Genomic DNA, 14,076 nt, shown 5'->3' on the forward strand with positions numbered 1-14,076 from the left:
TCTGTCCCTAATTGGCTGTGTGAACTTGGTAAAGAATTTCACCTTCCCAAGCTCCAATGTTCTCATCTACAAAATGTGGATAACACCAATACCTATTTCATGGGGCTGTCCAGAATATTAAAAGAAACAATGAATATAAAAAACTAAGTGTCACTCCTTTGATTAAATCCCTCAGAAGTTTCCTACTGTTTGTTTAAATGATTTTATTTTATATTAAAGTGTTTTATTTTTTTATAGAAGTTTATGTATTATTTTGAGAGAGACAGAGACAACACAAGTAGGAGAGGGGCAGAGAGAGAAGGGGAAAGAGAATCCCAAGCAGGCTCCATGCCATCAGTGCAGAGCCCAAGGTTGGGGTTGAACCCACGAAACTGTGAGATCATAACCTGAACTGAAACCAAGAGTCAGATGCTTAACCGACTGAGCCACCCAGGTGTCCCCCTATCATTGTTTTGAATTTAATATCCAAGCTCCTCTGCAAAGCACACAAGACTCTTCAAGATGTGGCTTCTGTGTTCTTCTTTCACTCATTTATCATTTGTCACCTCTCTCTACCAGTGCAACTCCACAGACCAGACAGACAGAATCACTTGCAATTCCCAGAATTTTGCTCTCTTGTAGTCTTTGCAAATACAGCCCTTTCTGCCCAGAGCATGCTGTTCCTGATATACATCACTTGCCTAATTCTGTTCCTGCTTCAAGGTTCAGTGTAGGAGGTATCTCCTCCAGGAAGTCTTCCTTAATACCCCATCCACTCTTTACATGGGCTGGGCCATTACTCTGTTTTCAGAGGACCCTCTTCATTGTCCAGTTCTAGCACATGCAGTAGTTATTTGAATTAAAGATTTGCACTGTTCCTTTTTAATGAGATTGCAGTTCCTGGAGGGGAGTGGCCATTGTGCTTCCTATTTCCCAACCTACAGAGCCTGACATCTAGTAGACCTCAGGAGAGGCAGCTAAGCGAAGAATGCATGCATGCATGAATGAATGGATGGTGGTACAAACTTAAAGTGTCAGTGATAAACAAAACTTTTTGAATTTCCATTAAAAAAAAAGAACACCCAACTGTAAAATTTTAAAAAGTGGAAGAACAATCTAGAAGTCTCCCCCATTTCTAACCCAATTCTCTCCTGCTATTGCACATGCCCATCATCTCCTCCTCTGAGTTGCCTTCCTCAGTGTATATGCTTAACAGTTGAATCACTTTTAGTCATGAAAGAATTTTTATTCCTTTAACGCTGCTTGCTTGGACTAATCTAGAGAGCTCTGTGACCCTCTATATCTAGAGTGGAGTGTACAATTAATATTAGTATAATGAAAAGAGATGACCTCATGTCTTTTTTTCTGGCCTGAGGTGTTGATTCTGAACTTACCCTTCTACTTCCACCGCCAACTTGCTCCTCCTCCTCTTCCCTATCATAGTGAATGATACCACCATCTGGCCACTTGTCCAAGTGGAAAACTCAGATGCATGCCCAGATTTCTCACTCTCCCTTAGCTCCTCCCTCCTAAGCTGGTCACTAGATCTTGCCCTGTCAATCATGTAAGTATCTCCGGGATCTCTTAACTTACTTCCATCTCCACAGCTACAACCTAAATCTAGGCCACTGTGATTTCTCACCAGAATTATTGCATTGGCCACCTAATTGGTCTCCCTCCTTTTAGGCACCTCTCACCTCCATACATTCTTTTTTTTTTAAATTAATTTATTGTTTAATTTACATCCAAGTTAGTTAGCATATAGTACAACAACGATTTCAGGAGTAGATCCCTAATGCTCCTTACCCATTTAGCCCATTCCTCCTCCCACAACCGCTCGTGCAATTCTCTGTTTGTTCTCTATATTTAAGAGTCTCTTATGTTTTGTCCCCCTCCCTGTTCTTATATTATTTTTGCTTCCTTTCCGTATGTTCATCTGTTTAGTATCTTAAGTTCCTCATATGAGTGAGGTCATATGATATTTGTCTTTCTCTAATTCTACTTAGTGTAATACCCTCCAGTTCCATCCTTGTATTTGCAAATGGCAAGATTTCTTTCTTTCTTTCTTTCTTTTTTTTGATTGTTGAGTAACACTCCATTGTATATATATATATATATATATATATATATATATATATATATACCACATCTTCTTTCTCCATTCATCTGTCAGAGGACATTTGGGCTCTTCCCATACTTTGGCTGTTGTTGATAGCGCTACTATAAACATTCACCTCCATACATTCTTCATACTGCAGCCTGAAAATGCAAATGGGACCTTCCTTTAAAACCCTCTGGCTCCCCAGTGCCTTCAAGATAAAGCACAAACCCTAATCTACTACATTTTACAAGGTATCAGCTATTTAGCCCTCTACTTTTCTGGTCTTATCTATCATCTTCATTCATCTCTGGAGGGTAAACTCCAAACATATGGAATTACTTGTTTTACAACTAGTGGAAGGCACTTTACCCCACTTCAATTGGTCAACTTCTGCTCACCATCTATGGCTTGACTCAGATGTTGCGTCGCCCTCAGGGAAAATGTTCTTGTGTGCTCTCTGAGCTTTCACCTTTTTTCAAACTCTTGAGCTCAAGCCCCTACTAGACAGTACAGCGTAATGGTTAAACCCACAGGTATTGGTGTCTGGTTACTAAAATTCGAATTCCACGTTGGCCATTTACTAGTTGTGCGACCTAGGACAAGTGAATAATCATGTCTGTAACGTCAAGATAATATTTCATCAGTGTGTTGTGAGAATTAAGTGAGATGATGTAAGGTGCCTGATAGAGTTAGCCAATTATAACAGCACCGAATACTAAAGCTCTACCTCCCACCCCGCCACATTCTCAAGGCGAGGTTTGTGTGTGCTTTCGTTTTATGCACACGTTTGTTCCAATATCAGCCTTGTAGTCTATGTTTTACTTGACAAGGTAGTTAGACCGGGGGGCACTTACGACTTTCCGTCCCTGAACTCCGCGACACAGAACGCCCCCAGGTGGCTCCAGTTGTCTGCAACCAAAGCGGAGCGAACTAGGGCAAACCATTCGAAATATTAGAGGAAGAAAGGCTTTCTTTAACCAAATAGTCTGTGTTTATAAAGTCTCCCCTCTTTCACTTCCTAACCTCGAATTCTATCGGATGCAATCAAAGTGAGAAATAGCACTATATGTGGGAGGGAGAGAGTAGGCCCAACTTCCTCCCCCATCCTATTCGCGGCATTGGTACTTTCTCTTCTCAGTTCCCTCTCAATAATGGTACCGTTCGGGGAGGGGAGGACAGAGAGGCGTTGTTAAGTCCTCAGGGTTAAGAGGCTGGTACTCGTACAGAACCACCCCTCGCGCCCTGGAGCCGTGGTACCGCCCACTGTCCTCTGATTGGCTGCCGAGGCCCCGCAGTCGGGCTCAGCCCGCCGCGCCGCCCTCAGTACAGCTCCGGCCGCCGCGCCGCCTGGCTATCGTATTCCTTGTTCTCGGCGGGCTCTGGGGGCTCCGCTCTGCGGCCGTTAGTCATGTCGGGTAGGTGACTCCTTCAGCGAGGAGCGGCAGCGGCGAGAAGGGGCCTGGCGGGGTTGGGCCGTCTTCCCGCCCACCGGAGGGCCCCAAGGGAGAGCCTCCGGCCCTGAGGGAGGCTCGGGGTGGGGGGGCGGCCGCGGCCGCCGCCATGTTGGACTGAAGGGACGCACGCTCCCAACGCTCACCGTCTGCAAATCACGGCGGGAGCGCTTCGGGCCCCCTTTTTTTGACCCTGTCCTTGGAAGCTGAGGAGACGTGCCGCTCCCGGGGAGGGTGTGTGAGTTGGGGGGGGGGCGGAGGCCGTCTACGCCATCACAGGGGCGGGGGGGAGCCCGTGATTAGAGCATCCGCCTGAGAGAATCGGTACTTCTGGTTCTCCGCTCCGCCTCAGATCTTTCAGCGAGGCCTCGGGCCAGTCGTCTCGCCGCCTCGTACCTCAGTTTCCCCATCTGTGAAGTGGAGCTGGGCCTTCCTGACTCACCCATTCATCAGGTGGGGGTCTTGACGCTCTGGGAGCCCTTTCAAAGGATGTTGCCCTGCACGAAATCCTACTCCTCGTCATTCCCTCTACCGTAACCACCCGATTCGAATGGGGGTGTTTGCGTATAATTCAGCTTCCTCCTCCCGTTTCCAGTTGTTTATCTCCTGCAAGAGCCTGAAAGTGAGCCTTTTCTATTCCGGATAGACTCCTGTAGGTACATGTGGCATTTACCTTAACACATGCAGGCCAGAGGAAAGGCAGTCTTCCACGAAGCATTTAAATTGATAGAGCACCCACCCACCCCCAACCCCCCTCCCCTTCGTTGTGTGGAAGAGAAAGGAAAAGGCACTGATCTCTTCAGGACAGCCCGTTGAGATACTGCCAAGCTTGGACATAAAGTCTGAACACGAATGTTCTATAGATTGTAGCAGCCCTAAGCCAACCACACAAGGTCCTCTGTTAGGAGCACGTCACGGTCCATCCACTTTGCTAGAAACCGTCAGGAGAGCTCACGTTTCACGTGGAAGAGCAGAACATTTCCTGGAAGCCATCTGATTGGGATGAAAGTGATTGCTGTCATGGTCTTTTACATTTTACTTAAGGGAGAACTTGTTGGTATTTCAAACAAATAGACCAAATCCGCCAGTAACACAGTCTTGCAAAAGGATGGAAACGTATGACAAAGAGCAAGTAGGTGGAGATGAGACCAAATTAGCAAGAATGGTTGGACAGGAGAAGAAACATTTCTTAGATTATTCTTTTTTTTTTTTAATTTTTTTTTTTAAATTTCTAGGAGAGAGAGAGAGACAGCGTGAGCAGGGGAGGGTCAGAGAGAGAGGGAGTCACAGACTGAAACAGGCTCCAGGCTCTGAGCTGGCAGTCAGCACGGAGCCCGACGCGGGGCTCGAACCCACGAACCGCGAGATAACGACCCAAGCGAAAGTCGGATGCTTAACCGACTAAGCCACCCAGGCGCCCCACCTTAGATTATTCTTAAGGTTAAGCCTGAATATTGAGCTTTTGTGGGAGGGGGCACCTACCTGATGGAAGAGGCTGTAAACTGCACAGGAGTTCTTGCCTCTTTCGATTTGTTTAATCCTTGCTCAAACAGGAAAGAATTTCTTTTTCCAAAGTAAGTACATCTTTTACCAGGTGCAGGATTTGGAATGAAATCTGGTAAAGCTCTGCAGAAATATGTAGAGGTATACCCTGAGGAGGTGTGTAACCCATGTGTGATTAAAAAAAATAATAAAAAGATTCTCCTACCCTCATGGGAAATTTACCATTTCAGTGGACATTAAAAACTAATGGTGTGTCTTGATTTTTAACATTTTTATTGGTATAAAACAATGACATTTTTATAGGACTGGGTAGCTTTTATGGAGAATTAAATTTTAGAGGTTACCACCTGTAAAATCCAGGATCTAACTGTCATTAGTGTGTGAGCTGGTTTATCCATTAGTACTGATCTTCAAAGTACCAAGACACTAGACATTTGTCACTTTGTAATTTGTTTTTTAAATATCAAGATTGGCTTTCACATGTGAAAACTTTATAATTGTTTTTAAATTAAGTTTATTAAAGCTAGAATCTTTAAGTTCTGCTTAGTGTTGTTACATGCTCTTTATACATTTTGTAAAACATGTATAAAAATACTTTTCACTTTGTATAAAAATGAGAATAATGCTTTTGACTTGTTTTTTGGTGAATGTTTCAGTTAATAAATTTAACAGTAAATTCCCCCTAACCAGCTAATTGCATTAAGTTTAGTTAAATCCTTTAAATATTTCAAATTCAACCACTCCAGATGCCTGACAGGGCAGACTTACAAATTAAAGTGCTTACATAGTCAGTAAATACGTCAAAATTGTAAATATTGTAAATCATACTCTCAGTCAAATATTGTTTACAAATGTTAATTATCTGACATTTTCAAGTTAGAATTGAATGATATCAGTTATACATACAAAAATTACAATGTCGATGTACTTATCATTTTGGTAGTATGGCAGACCAAAATAAATTGAAAATCCTCTATTTACAAACACTTAAAAGATGCAAGAATTTACCAAAAAAAAGAAAAGCTGCCAGAAATGAAGTAGAAGCCAGCATATGGCTAACTTGATGGTTGCTCTGAAGAGGAGGAGGGTGTAGGTCTCATCATTTAGAGACTCGGGTTTTATTACCCAAATGACTAAGGGTAGGAGATGGAGCCTTGAGACTACTAGAGCCAAATAATGGGAACTGAAACCTGTATAACTTATATGTTTGAAAGACTCTTCAGTGAAAGGATTAACTAGAGAAAAACTTCATATCAGCATAATGGATAATAGTTTTTGGGCCCTGAGTGAAAAAAGGTCTGTCCTGATCATTTGTAACCTGGGAACTGTACTTCATACAATTTGGGTGTACATTTAGTTATGGGTGTCCAGGAAAACTTAAGTCAAGAAATTATGGGGCGCCTGGGTGGCTTAGTCGGTTGAGCGTCCGACTTTCGCTTAGGTCATGATCTCGCGGTTTGTGGGTTCGAGCCCCGCGTCGGGCTCTGTGCTGACTGCCAGCTCAGAGCCTGGAGCCTGTTTCAGTCTGTGACTCCCTCTCTCTCTGACCCTCCCCTGCTCACGCTGTCTCTCTCTCTGCTAGAAATGAATAAAACATTAAAAAAAAAAAAAAAGAAATTAACAAAAAAATTGGTTCTGGGATGGTAGTAACTTTAGGGGTCCTGGTAGAAACAAATGAAAAAGCTTTTTGGAGAAAATTTCACAGTGTAGGTCACAGGAATCTTCTAGGAAAAATAAGCTTTGCAAAAGATGAATTTACAGTAAATCAGAACTTGAAACAATTCACCAAAATAATGGTTTGTGACAAGAGGAATTAGAACAGGTAGTAGGTAACCCGAGAGCAAATATGGTTAAAATTATTAAAAACCTAAAGGAAGGAATCAACCCTAATACCAAGATGTTCTGAAGAAAGGCCATGCAGATTTAAAAAGAATCAAGTATATCTGCTAGAAATAGAAACAATGGGTAAATTGAATTGCAGATCTAACAGAAGAAATAGTGAAGTGGAAGATCTCTAATTACACACAATTCAAAAGGAGGAGATGAAAAACAGAATATTAAGAAACAGATTGAAAAGTCCCATCATCTAATATGCATATAATGTGTCTGCTAAGAGCATGGCGAGGAATCACTCTTACAGTTAATAGTTTTCCAAGATTGGTGAATATTTTGGATCATAAAGCAGTAGTCCTAAACATGAGACATAAAAACCAATTAATAGCAATATATATAGATGTGAAATTGCAGACTATGAAATACCAATAAATAGGGAAATAGTAAGATTAGTTTTAAGAAGCTGGAAAATAATGAAATGATCCAAGGGTTAGTGAATCCAGAAAGGATACATAGGATGCAAAAAACAGTATAAAAGAAGCAAATATTGATAGTATGGAACATCAAAGATTAAAATGGCTACATTTGAAAGTTAAAAAATGGAAGCAAAAAAATTAAGTCTGATTGCCATTATAGTATTAAGATTCTAGTAGAGGTTGGAAATTGAATTTTGTCAAGAATGCATGTTAAAAATTGAACATGAAATTATGAATGGTAACTTATTAAAAGAACAAATTGAATGTTTAATTTTTAAAGTAATGGAAAAAGGAATAAAGAAAATCCAGTAGGAGGTAGGAAAGAAGTTAAAAGGAAAAAGAAAACCCTAGTAAAACATCCAGTACAGGTGCGTAGGAATAAAAGTATGAAAACACCAGTTGAAAGATTTCACATTGGGAAAAAAATATGTCGTTCAAAAATGATATACCTAAAACATGAATGTTGGAAGTGTAGAGAGAAAAAGATTAACCAGGCAAACACCCACCAAAAGCAAGATACAGTTTAGGTATGTTACCAGTCAAAATAAAGTTTGGACATTTTTAATCATAGTCTTCATGCAATGTTAAAAGGGGATTTATCAGGAATAAATAAATTTGTACTTTCATTTGGCTAACCATGTAGCTAGCCTCAAAATAGAGAAAGCAAAAAAATGCAAATCTGGTCAGATGGAGGTTTTTTTAGCCTACCTTTCTGTGTAATAGATTAGGCAGACCATATGTTAAGAAGACTGAATGATACAAGCAGCAAATATCTACACAGCGAATTTATTCAACATTTAGCTAATACACAGTTCTTTTCAAGCACATGACGAGCATTTATGCAAGTAAGTATTTACCAAGGGGAAAAGCAAAAAGCCAGCAAATCCTAATAAGTACCAAGAATAATACAGAAAATACCTTTTCTGGCCACAATGGAATATGGTTAGAAGATAAAAACAGAATCAAAACCCTATACACTTGGAAATGAAAGCATTTCTAAATAATTCATGGATTTAGACACAGGGCTCAAGTGTCAAGTACTCATAATGAGCACTAGTTTGAAATGCCATAAATAACATACTCTTCTCTGTTGAGTATAAGAGATCTGTACTTTTCTCAAGTATTTATTCTAAGGGCTGTTTATTGCTCAATATGTTTATATCTTCCAGAGTTTTCAAGTCAGCCAGCTAAAGAAGTCAGATTTATAATTTTAAATGAACAAAGTGACTGACTTAAAATTAGAGACTCATACTTTTAGATTTGAGCCAGTCACATCATGACCTATATTCTGTGTACTTCTATAATTTTGTCTGAGCCAAAGGCTAATAAAGAGGTCTTGGACTCCACTCTCATTGGGAGAACCCACATCCATGCCTTAGAATATAACTGAAGCAGATCAGATGAAGTTGGGCCTAATGGTCAGCAATTTCAGACGGTCATTTTTTGTAGTTTAAAGAGTATTTCATATAATATTACTCTTATTCATTACTAATAAACTTAGGCATTCATTTGACACTGAGTAGAAACCTAAAACAGCTTCTTCAAAAGTTTATAATGTAATTGACATTTTGAAGTATTGAGAAAAAGCTCATAATCCAAAAAAATTTTTCACGTATTTAATTCATGCCTTCCTTGGTATTTTTGTTGCTTGAAAGGAAGATGGAAGTAGGTATTGCCGAGTTCGTATACTGATTAGCTAAGTCCCTGAAAGCTTGGTAAAGGTGAGGATAAACTAACTTAGCTGCTTTTACCAAGTTGTCAGAGACCGGTTTGTTGCTGCTGACAGCCAGAGCAGTCCAGTACAGAGGAACGGTATATGTTCCTCTGGTGAGGATATGCAAGTCAGTGTAGTCCTTGGGATTTATCTTATCAAAGTGTATGTCTTTCCCCCTCCACCCCCATTTGGTCTTGGTTAGTTTTAATAGTTTTTTTTTTTTTTTTTTTGGTATATAAAGGTAGCTTGAACTTTTGAGTTTTTGTTAAAAGGATAGGTTTTTCGCTGATTGTTTTATGTTCACTTGATTCTTGTGACCATTAGGACATGTTTGTAGAGTAGTTGTTTTCACAGATGGAGTTACTGTAAACGAATCTTTGCACAGTATTTTTAACTCGTTTTCATTCTGTAGTTATTTTTTATGACATTTTCTTAACACATTTCATCTATAAGATCTAAAGTCAGCCTTTGAGGGAAGCATAATTTTAAATAAGATTTAAAATTCTTTTTATGTGTTTTAGATTCTGGAAGTTACGGTCAGTCTGGGGGTGATCAGCAAAGGTAAAGTATATGTATATTTTAATAATACCATGTAAGAACAGAACTGAGAAAAAAATGAATTTAGTCAGACTTTATCTGGATTTCTAAAAGGTAAATACTAGCTTGTCAAGGGGAAAGAGTCAGACTGTGTGCATAGGTACTAAAGCAATTTTTTCCTTTTTTAAAATTTAAAAGTCTGTTTGAATCAGTAAATACAGATACCCCCAAGAAATTAAAACAAATCTCATAGGTATTTTAAAGATTGTTTCCTTTAGGAAATTTTTAAAAAGAAACTATTAAAAGGATTTAAACAATTCAGCTAATACACAAGATTTTAGAGAAAGCATTTCAGTTTTTGGTGGTATATAATATGCTAATCTTCTTTCAGAATAGTTTTTCTTGAAGAACTAAAATAGAAATGCTTACCATTTTAAAAAGACTTCTTACCATGCTCATAGTAGAAAGAAAAGTCTGTTTTTATGTGACTGTATACCTGTAGTAGGGTTCTCTAACTTGCCAGGAACAGTCTTCATCTTGCACTATAAATGTTTTGCAGCTCAATGTGAGATACTCACAATAGCATCTCAGGTATCTTCTGTCCTCAGGTTTGAAGCTCCATGAAAACAAAACTAGTTTGACTTTTTTAAACTCCTAAAATGGTGCCAACCTTATAATAGGCAACGAGCAAATGTTTATTCAGTGAAACGTGTTTTACAAAGTAAAATTCTGTTAGCACTTGATAGGTCTAGAATAATAAGGTTATTTTTGAAAATATTTTATTTTGGGGGGCATATATTCAGAAAGTTTGTTTCTGACTTGCTGGGTTTACAGTGCTATAAAACTGAAGAATATTCAGTTCTGAGGCAGGTACATTTATTCAGTCAACAAACTATATGCCAGGCTGTGCTATGACACTGGGGATACAATATAATTTCATTCAGTGATAGTACTCAGAAGATATACATGAAAGACAAATAAATTGGGCTTTTAGTGCCTATGGTGCCTTGTCTAGGAACCTAAAGGCAGATTTAAGGCAAATGGTAGAAAGAAATTAATCTGTCAAAACATAGCTACTTTGAGGAAAGCACTAATGTAAAAAATCCTCATTTTTCTGCTTCAGATATTATGGGTCTTGCTTCCATGTAGTCACTCCCCACACCCAGGTATAATGCTCTTGAGATTTTCTAGCTCTAGTGAAGTTTTATTTGTGGGAAATTGTGAAACTTTTGGTGCTTGTTTGGCATTCAGGAATTCTGGGAGTGACTTCATTTATGTCTTAACACTCTTTGGTCATCACCTTTCAATTTAGACTCTAGGAGGCAGATTGACAATTTCTCAGAAGAGACGCTTGTATGGAGTTGAAAGTTGAAAATGAAGATAGGATTGTTTTGTTTTTAAAATTCTAGCACATTTCTTTCAAGTAGTATGTTTTTCTTTTACAGTTATTCTTCCTATGGAAATCAAGGCAACCAAGGTTATGGACAAACACCACAAGTAGGTTAAAATATAAATTATGTATTTCATAAATTGATTATTTTTATCTTAAGTAGGTGATGAAACTTGTATTTACCTAAATTTCAGAGCTATTCTGGCTATGGACAAACTACTGATTCCTCATATGGACAGAACTATGGTGGCTATTCCAGCTATGGACAGAGCCAATCAGGTTAGACTTATTTGTTAAATTTGCTATTTTAGAAATTTAAAAATCAGATCATTTACTAAATGGTATATCCATCCAATCTTTAGGTTATTCACAGTCCTACAGTGGTTATGAGAATCAAAAGCAGAGCTCATATGGCCAGCAGTCTTATAATAACCAGGGACAGCAAAACACGGAATCATCAGGAGGGTAAGGAAATAGTAAAGGCACTGAGATTACCTTGGGCAGTGGAAATAACACTTTGGGTATTAAATAGACGTCACCATCAAACTCCTAGCTTTAAACATTTTTTCAGAAAAGTTTTGATGAAGTATTAATTTCATAGTTTTTTGTTACGGTGAATGTGGAAATTGTCAGCAGTGTCATTTGATTCTTATGATGTGATTATTTGTAAAATTACGGTTTTAGCTGTATATGAATGCACATGATATAATTGTTAAAACATTTTTTTGACCTCTGCTTTATACTTGAGATTAAATAAAAACCTAGCTATAAAAGGACACTTCTCAGTGCTTACTTTTATTTCCATTTTATATTCTAGCCATTTTAATGTTTTACCTTTATTACCTCTTCAGGGACAAAAATATTTAAAAAGTGCCAAAACCTATCCACATATTTTTGATACTCTAAATATGTTTTATTTGGGGGCGTCTGGGTGGCTCAGTCAGTTAAGCGACTGACTTCGGCTCAGGTCATGATTTCACGGTTGGTGGGTTCAAGCCCCACGTCGGGCTCTGTGCTGACAACTAGCTCGGAGCCTGGAGCCTGCTTCAGATTCTGTATCTCCTTCTCTCTCTGACCCTCCCCTGCTCACACTGTCTCTATCTCTCAGGAATAAATAAAACATTTAAAAATAAATTTTTTTTTTAAATGTTTTATTTGTTAATATAGGCAGGTAAATATTTACCAGAAGTTTACAGGTTTAATACATTTTTAAAATTTTTTTATTGAGGTTTTTTTCGGTTTAAAGTTTTTAAATTTCACATGTGAGGAATTTGTTCTTATTACTAATTTTATTTAATAATAGCAACTTAATTTTTTTTGTGCTTTACATTTTGTGAAATGCTTTTGCATTCCCTAATTTAATTGATCCTTAATCACTATGAGATAGTATCCCCAAATATCCTACAAAATTATCCCCATTTTGTAGAGGTAAAGAGAAGTTACTAAGATTATGTAACCTGTTAAGTTACATAGCTAAAAATTGAGGCAAAATCTGAGGTCACTAGTATTCTCTCTGCAGTGAAAAAAATTATTCTGATTGAAATTCAGTTAAATAAAAGCAATGGGGAAAGATTTGTGAGGTTGCATTGTCAGTGTTATAGATTTGAGAGTGTTTCGAGAAGTAGAAAATAGAGTAGAAGGAAGAACTCTCCAAGCCCTGTTGGTTAGTTTTAAATTTAGGAGAATCCTTTTATAGGGATGCATTTTTGGAAGCATGACATGTAAATGCAGACCAAAGAGAAGTGTTAGGTTTGGTTTGACAACCATTTTAGAGGAAGCATTTTAGAGGCGCCTGGGTGGCTCAGTTACTTAAGTGTCCAACTCTTGAATTTGGCTCATTTCATGATCTCATGGTTCATGGGTTCGAGCCCCATGTCGTGCACTTAGTTGACTGTGTGAATGAACCTGCTTGGGATTCTCTCTCTCCTCTCTGCCCTTCCCACTCGCTCTCTCTCTCAAAATCAATACGTTGGGGAAAAAAAGTGAAGTGCTAGGATTCTGACTGTTGATGTGATGTGCTTTGGGTACAGAGTTGGGGGAACATACTGATCTTTATTAGAGTCTTTATCATCTGATGCAGAATATGATCTATTAAGTTATGAGACTTTTTGTTCCCTTTTTGTAAAAGTAAACAGTAGAACTCAAACCCAGTTAAATGTTCCTTTCAACATTCCCATCCTGGTAATTAATAGTCCTGTTGCTTGGAACATAGTTAGAATTTCTTTGTGAATTGTCAGAGATAATAAGAAAGTAGTCTCATTATTAGGTACACTATTTTCAGATTAAAAAAATGGCATCATAAAGCAAGTTCTTTCCTCTAAAAATCTGAAAGCTATCTTTGAAGATATTTAGGAGATTGTAATATAGGATATAAAGGTAATTATGAGAAATAGTTCCCAAAATATTATGCGATAACTTTGTTAAAATTAAGTGACAGAACTTTTTAATGTAATTCAGCACTTGTGATATATTTGTTAAAGAATGAGACATATTACTGTACTTTATGGCACCTTTATTTTTTTGTTGTTGTTGTTCAAAGAGATGGTAAAAGCCATAGTGATTTTTTTCCTCCACTAATGTTTTCAGAGGTGCATGTGGTTTTCCTCATAATGTGTGATCTCTTCAGTGATAGTGAAATTGAATTGTTTGAAGGTCTTTCCATTTGTGGGTGATAAAGAGATTTTGTAGATAAAAGAACTAAATGATTTGCATCAGAAAGTAGTATTAAATATGGCTGAAGTCTAGCTGGTCAGGCCTCTTCTGTCAGTTTCAGTCAACTTGCTACAGTGAACATAATCCTTTTATAAATTTCCAATTCTTGATTTCTGTTTAGCCAAGGTGGAAGAGCACCTTCATATGACCAGTCAGACTATGGTCAACAAGATTCGTATGACCAGCAGTCAGGCTATGATCAACATCAAGGTTCATATGATGAGCAGTCAAATTATGGTCAGCAGCATGATTCCTATAGTCAAAACCAGCAGTCTTATCATTCACAAAGGGAGAATTACAGCCACCACACACAAGGTATGATATATTATTTTTCTTTCTTCCCCCCTCAGAATTACATTGAATTCTGGATTAAAAGACCT

At 38.3% G+C, this 14,076-nt stretch overlaps 1 protein-coding gene across 2 annotated transcripts in view; it reads left to right on the forward strand.

The window, feature by feature from the left end:
* The first annotated feature begins 3,391 nt into the window (after positions 1-3,391).
* The window catches only part of TAF15 (TATA-box binding protein associated factor 15), a 28,694-nt gene continuing 18,009 nt past the window's right edge, over positions 3,392-14,076 (forward strand). For both annotated transcript variants that reach the window (XM_039222620.1, XM_039222621.1), the window contains exons 1-6: positions 3,392-3,495; positions 9,579-9,618; positions 11,040-11,091; positions 11,179-11,263; positions 11,347-11,449; positions 13,818-14,011. In XM_039222620.1, coding sequence (XP_039078551.1) covers positions 3,489-3,495; positions 9,579-9,618; positions 11,040-11,091; positions 11,179-11,263; positions 11,347-11,449; positions 13,818-14,011 — 481 coding nt within the window. In that variant the 5' untranslated portion in view covers positions 3,392-3,488. The remainder of the gene's footprint in view (positions 3,496-9,578; positions 9,619-11,039; positions 11,092-11,178; positions 11,264-11,346; positions 11,450-13,817; positions 14,012-14,076) is intronic.

Source organism: Hyaena hyaena, unplaced genomic scaffold (assembly GCF_003009895.1).
Source record: "Hyaena hyaena isolate Hyena2069 unplaced genomic scaffold, ASM300989v1 scaffold_1167, whole genome shotgun sequence".
Classification (NCBI taxonomy): Eukaryota; Metazoa; Chordata; class Mammalia; order Carnivora; family Hyaenidae; genus Hyaena; species Hyaena hyaena.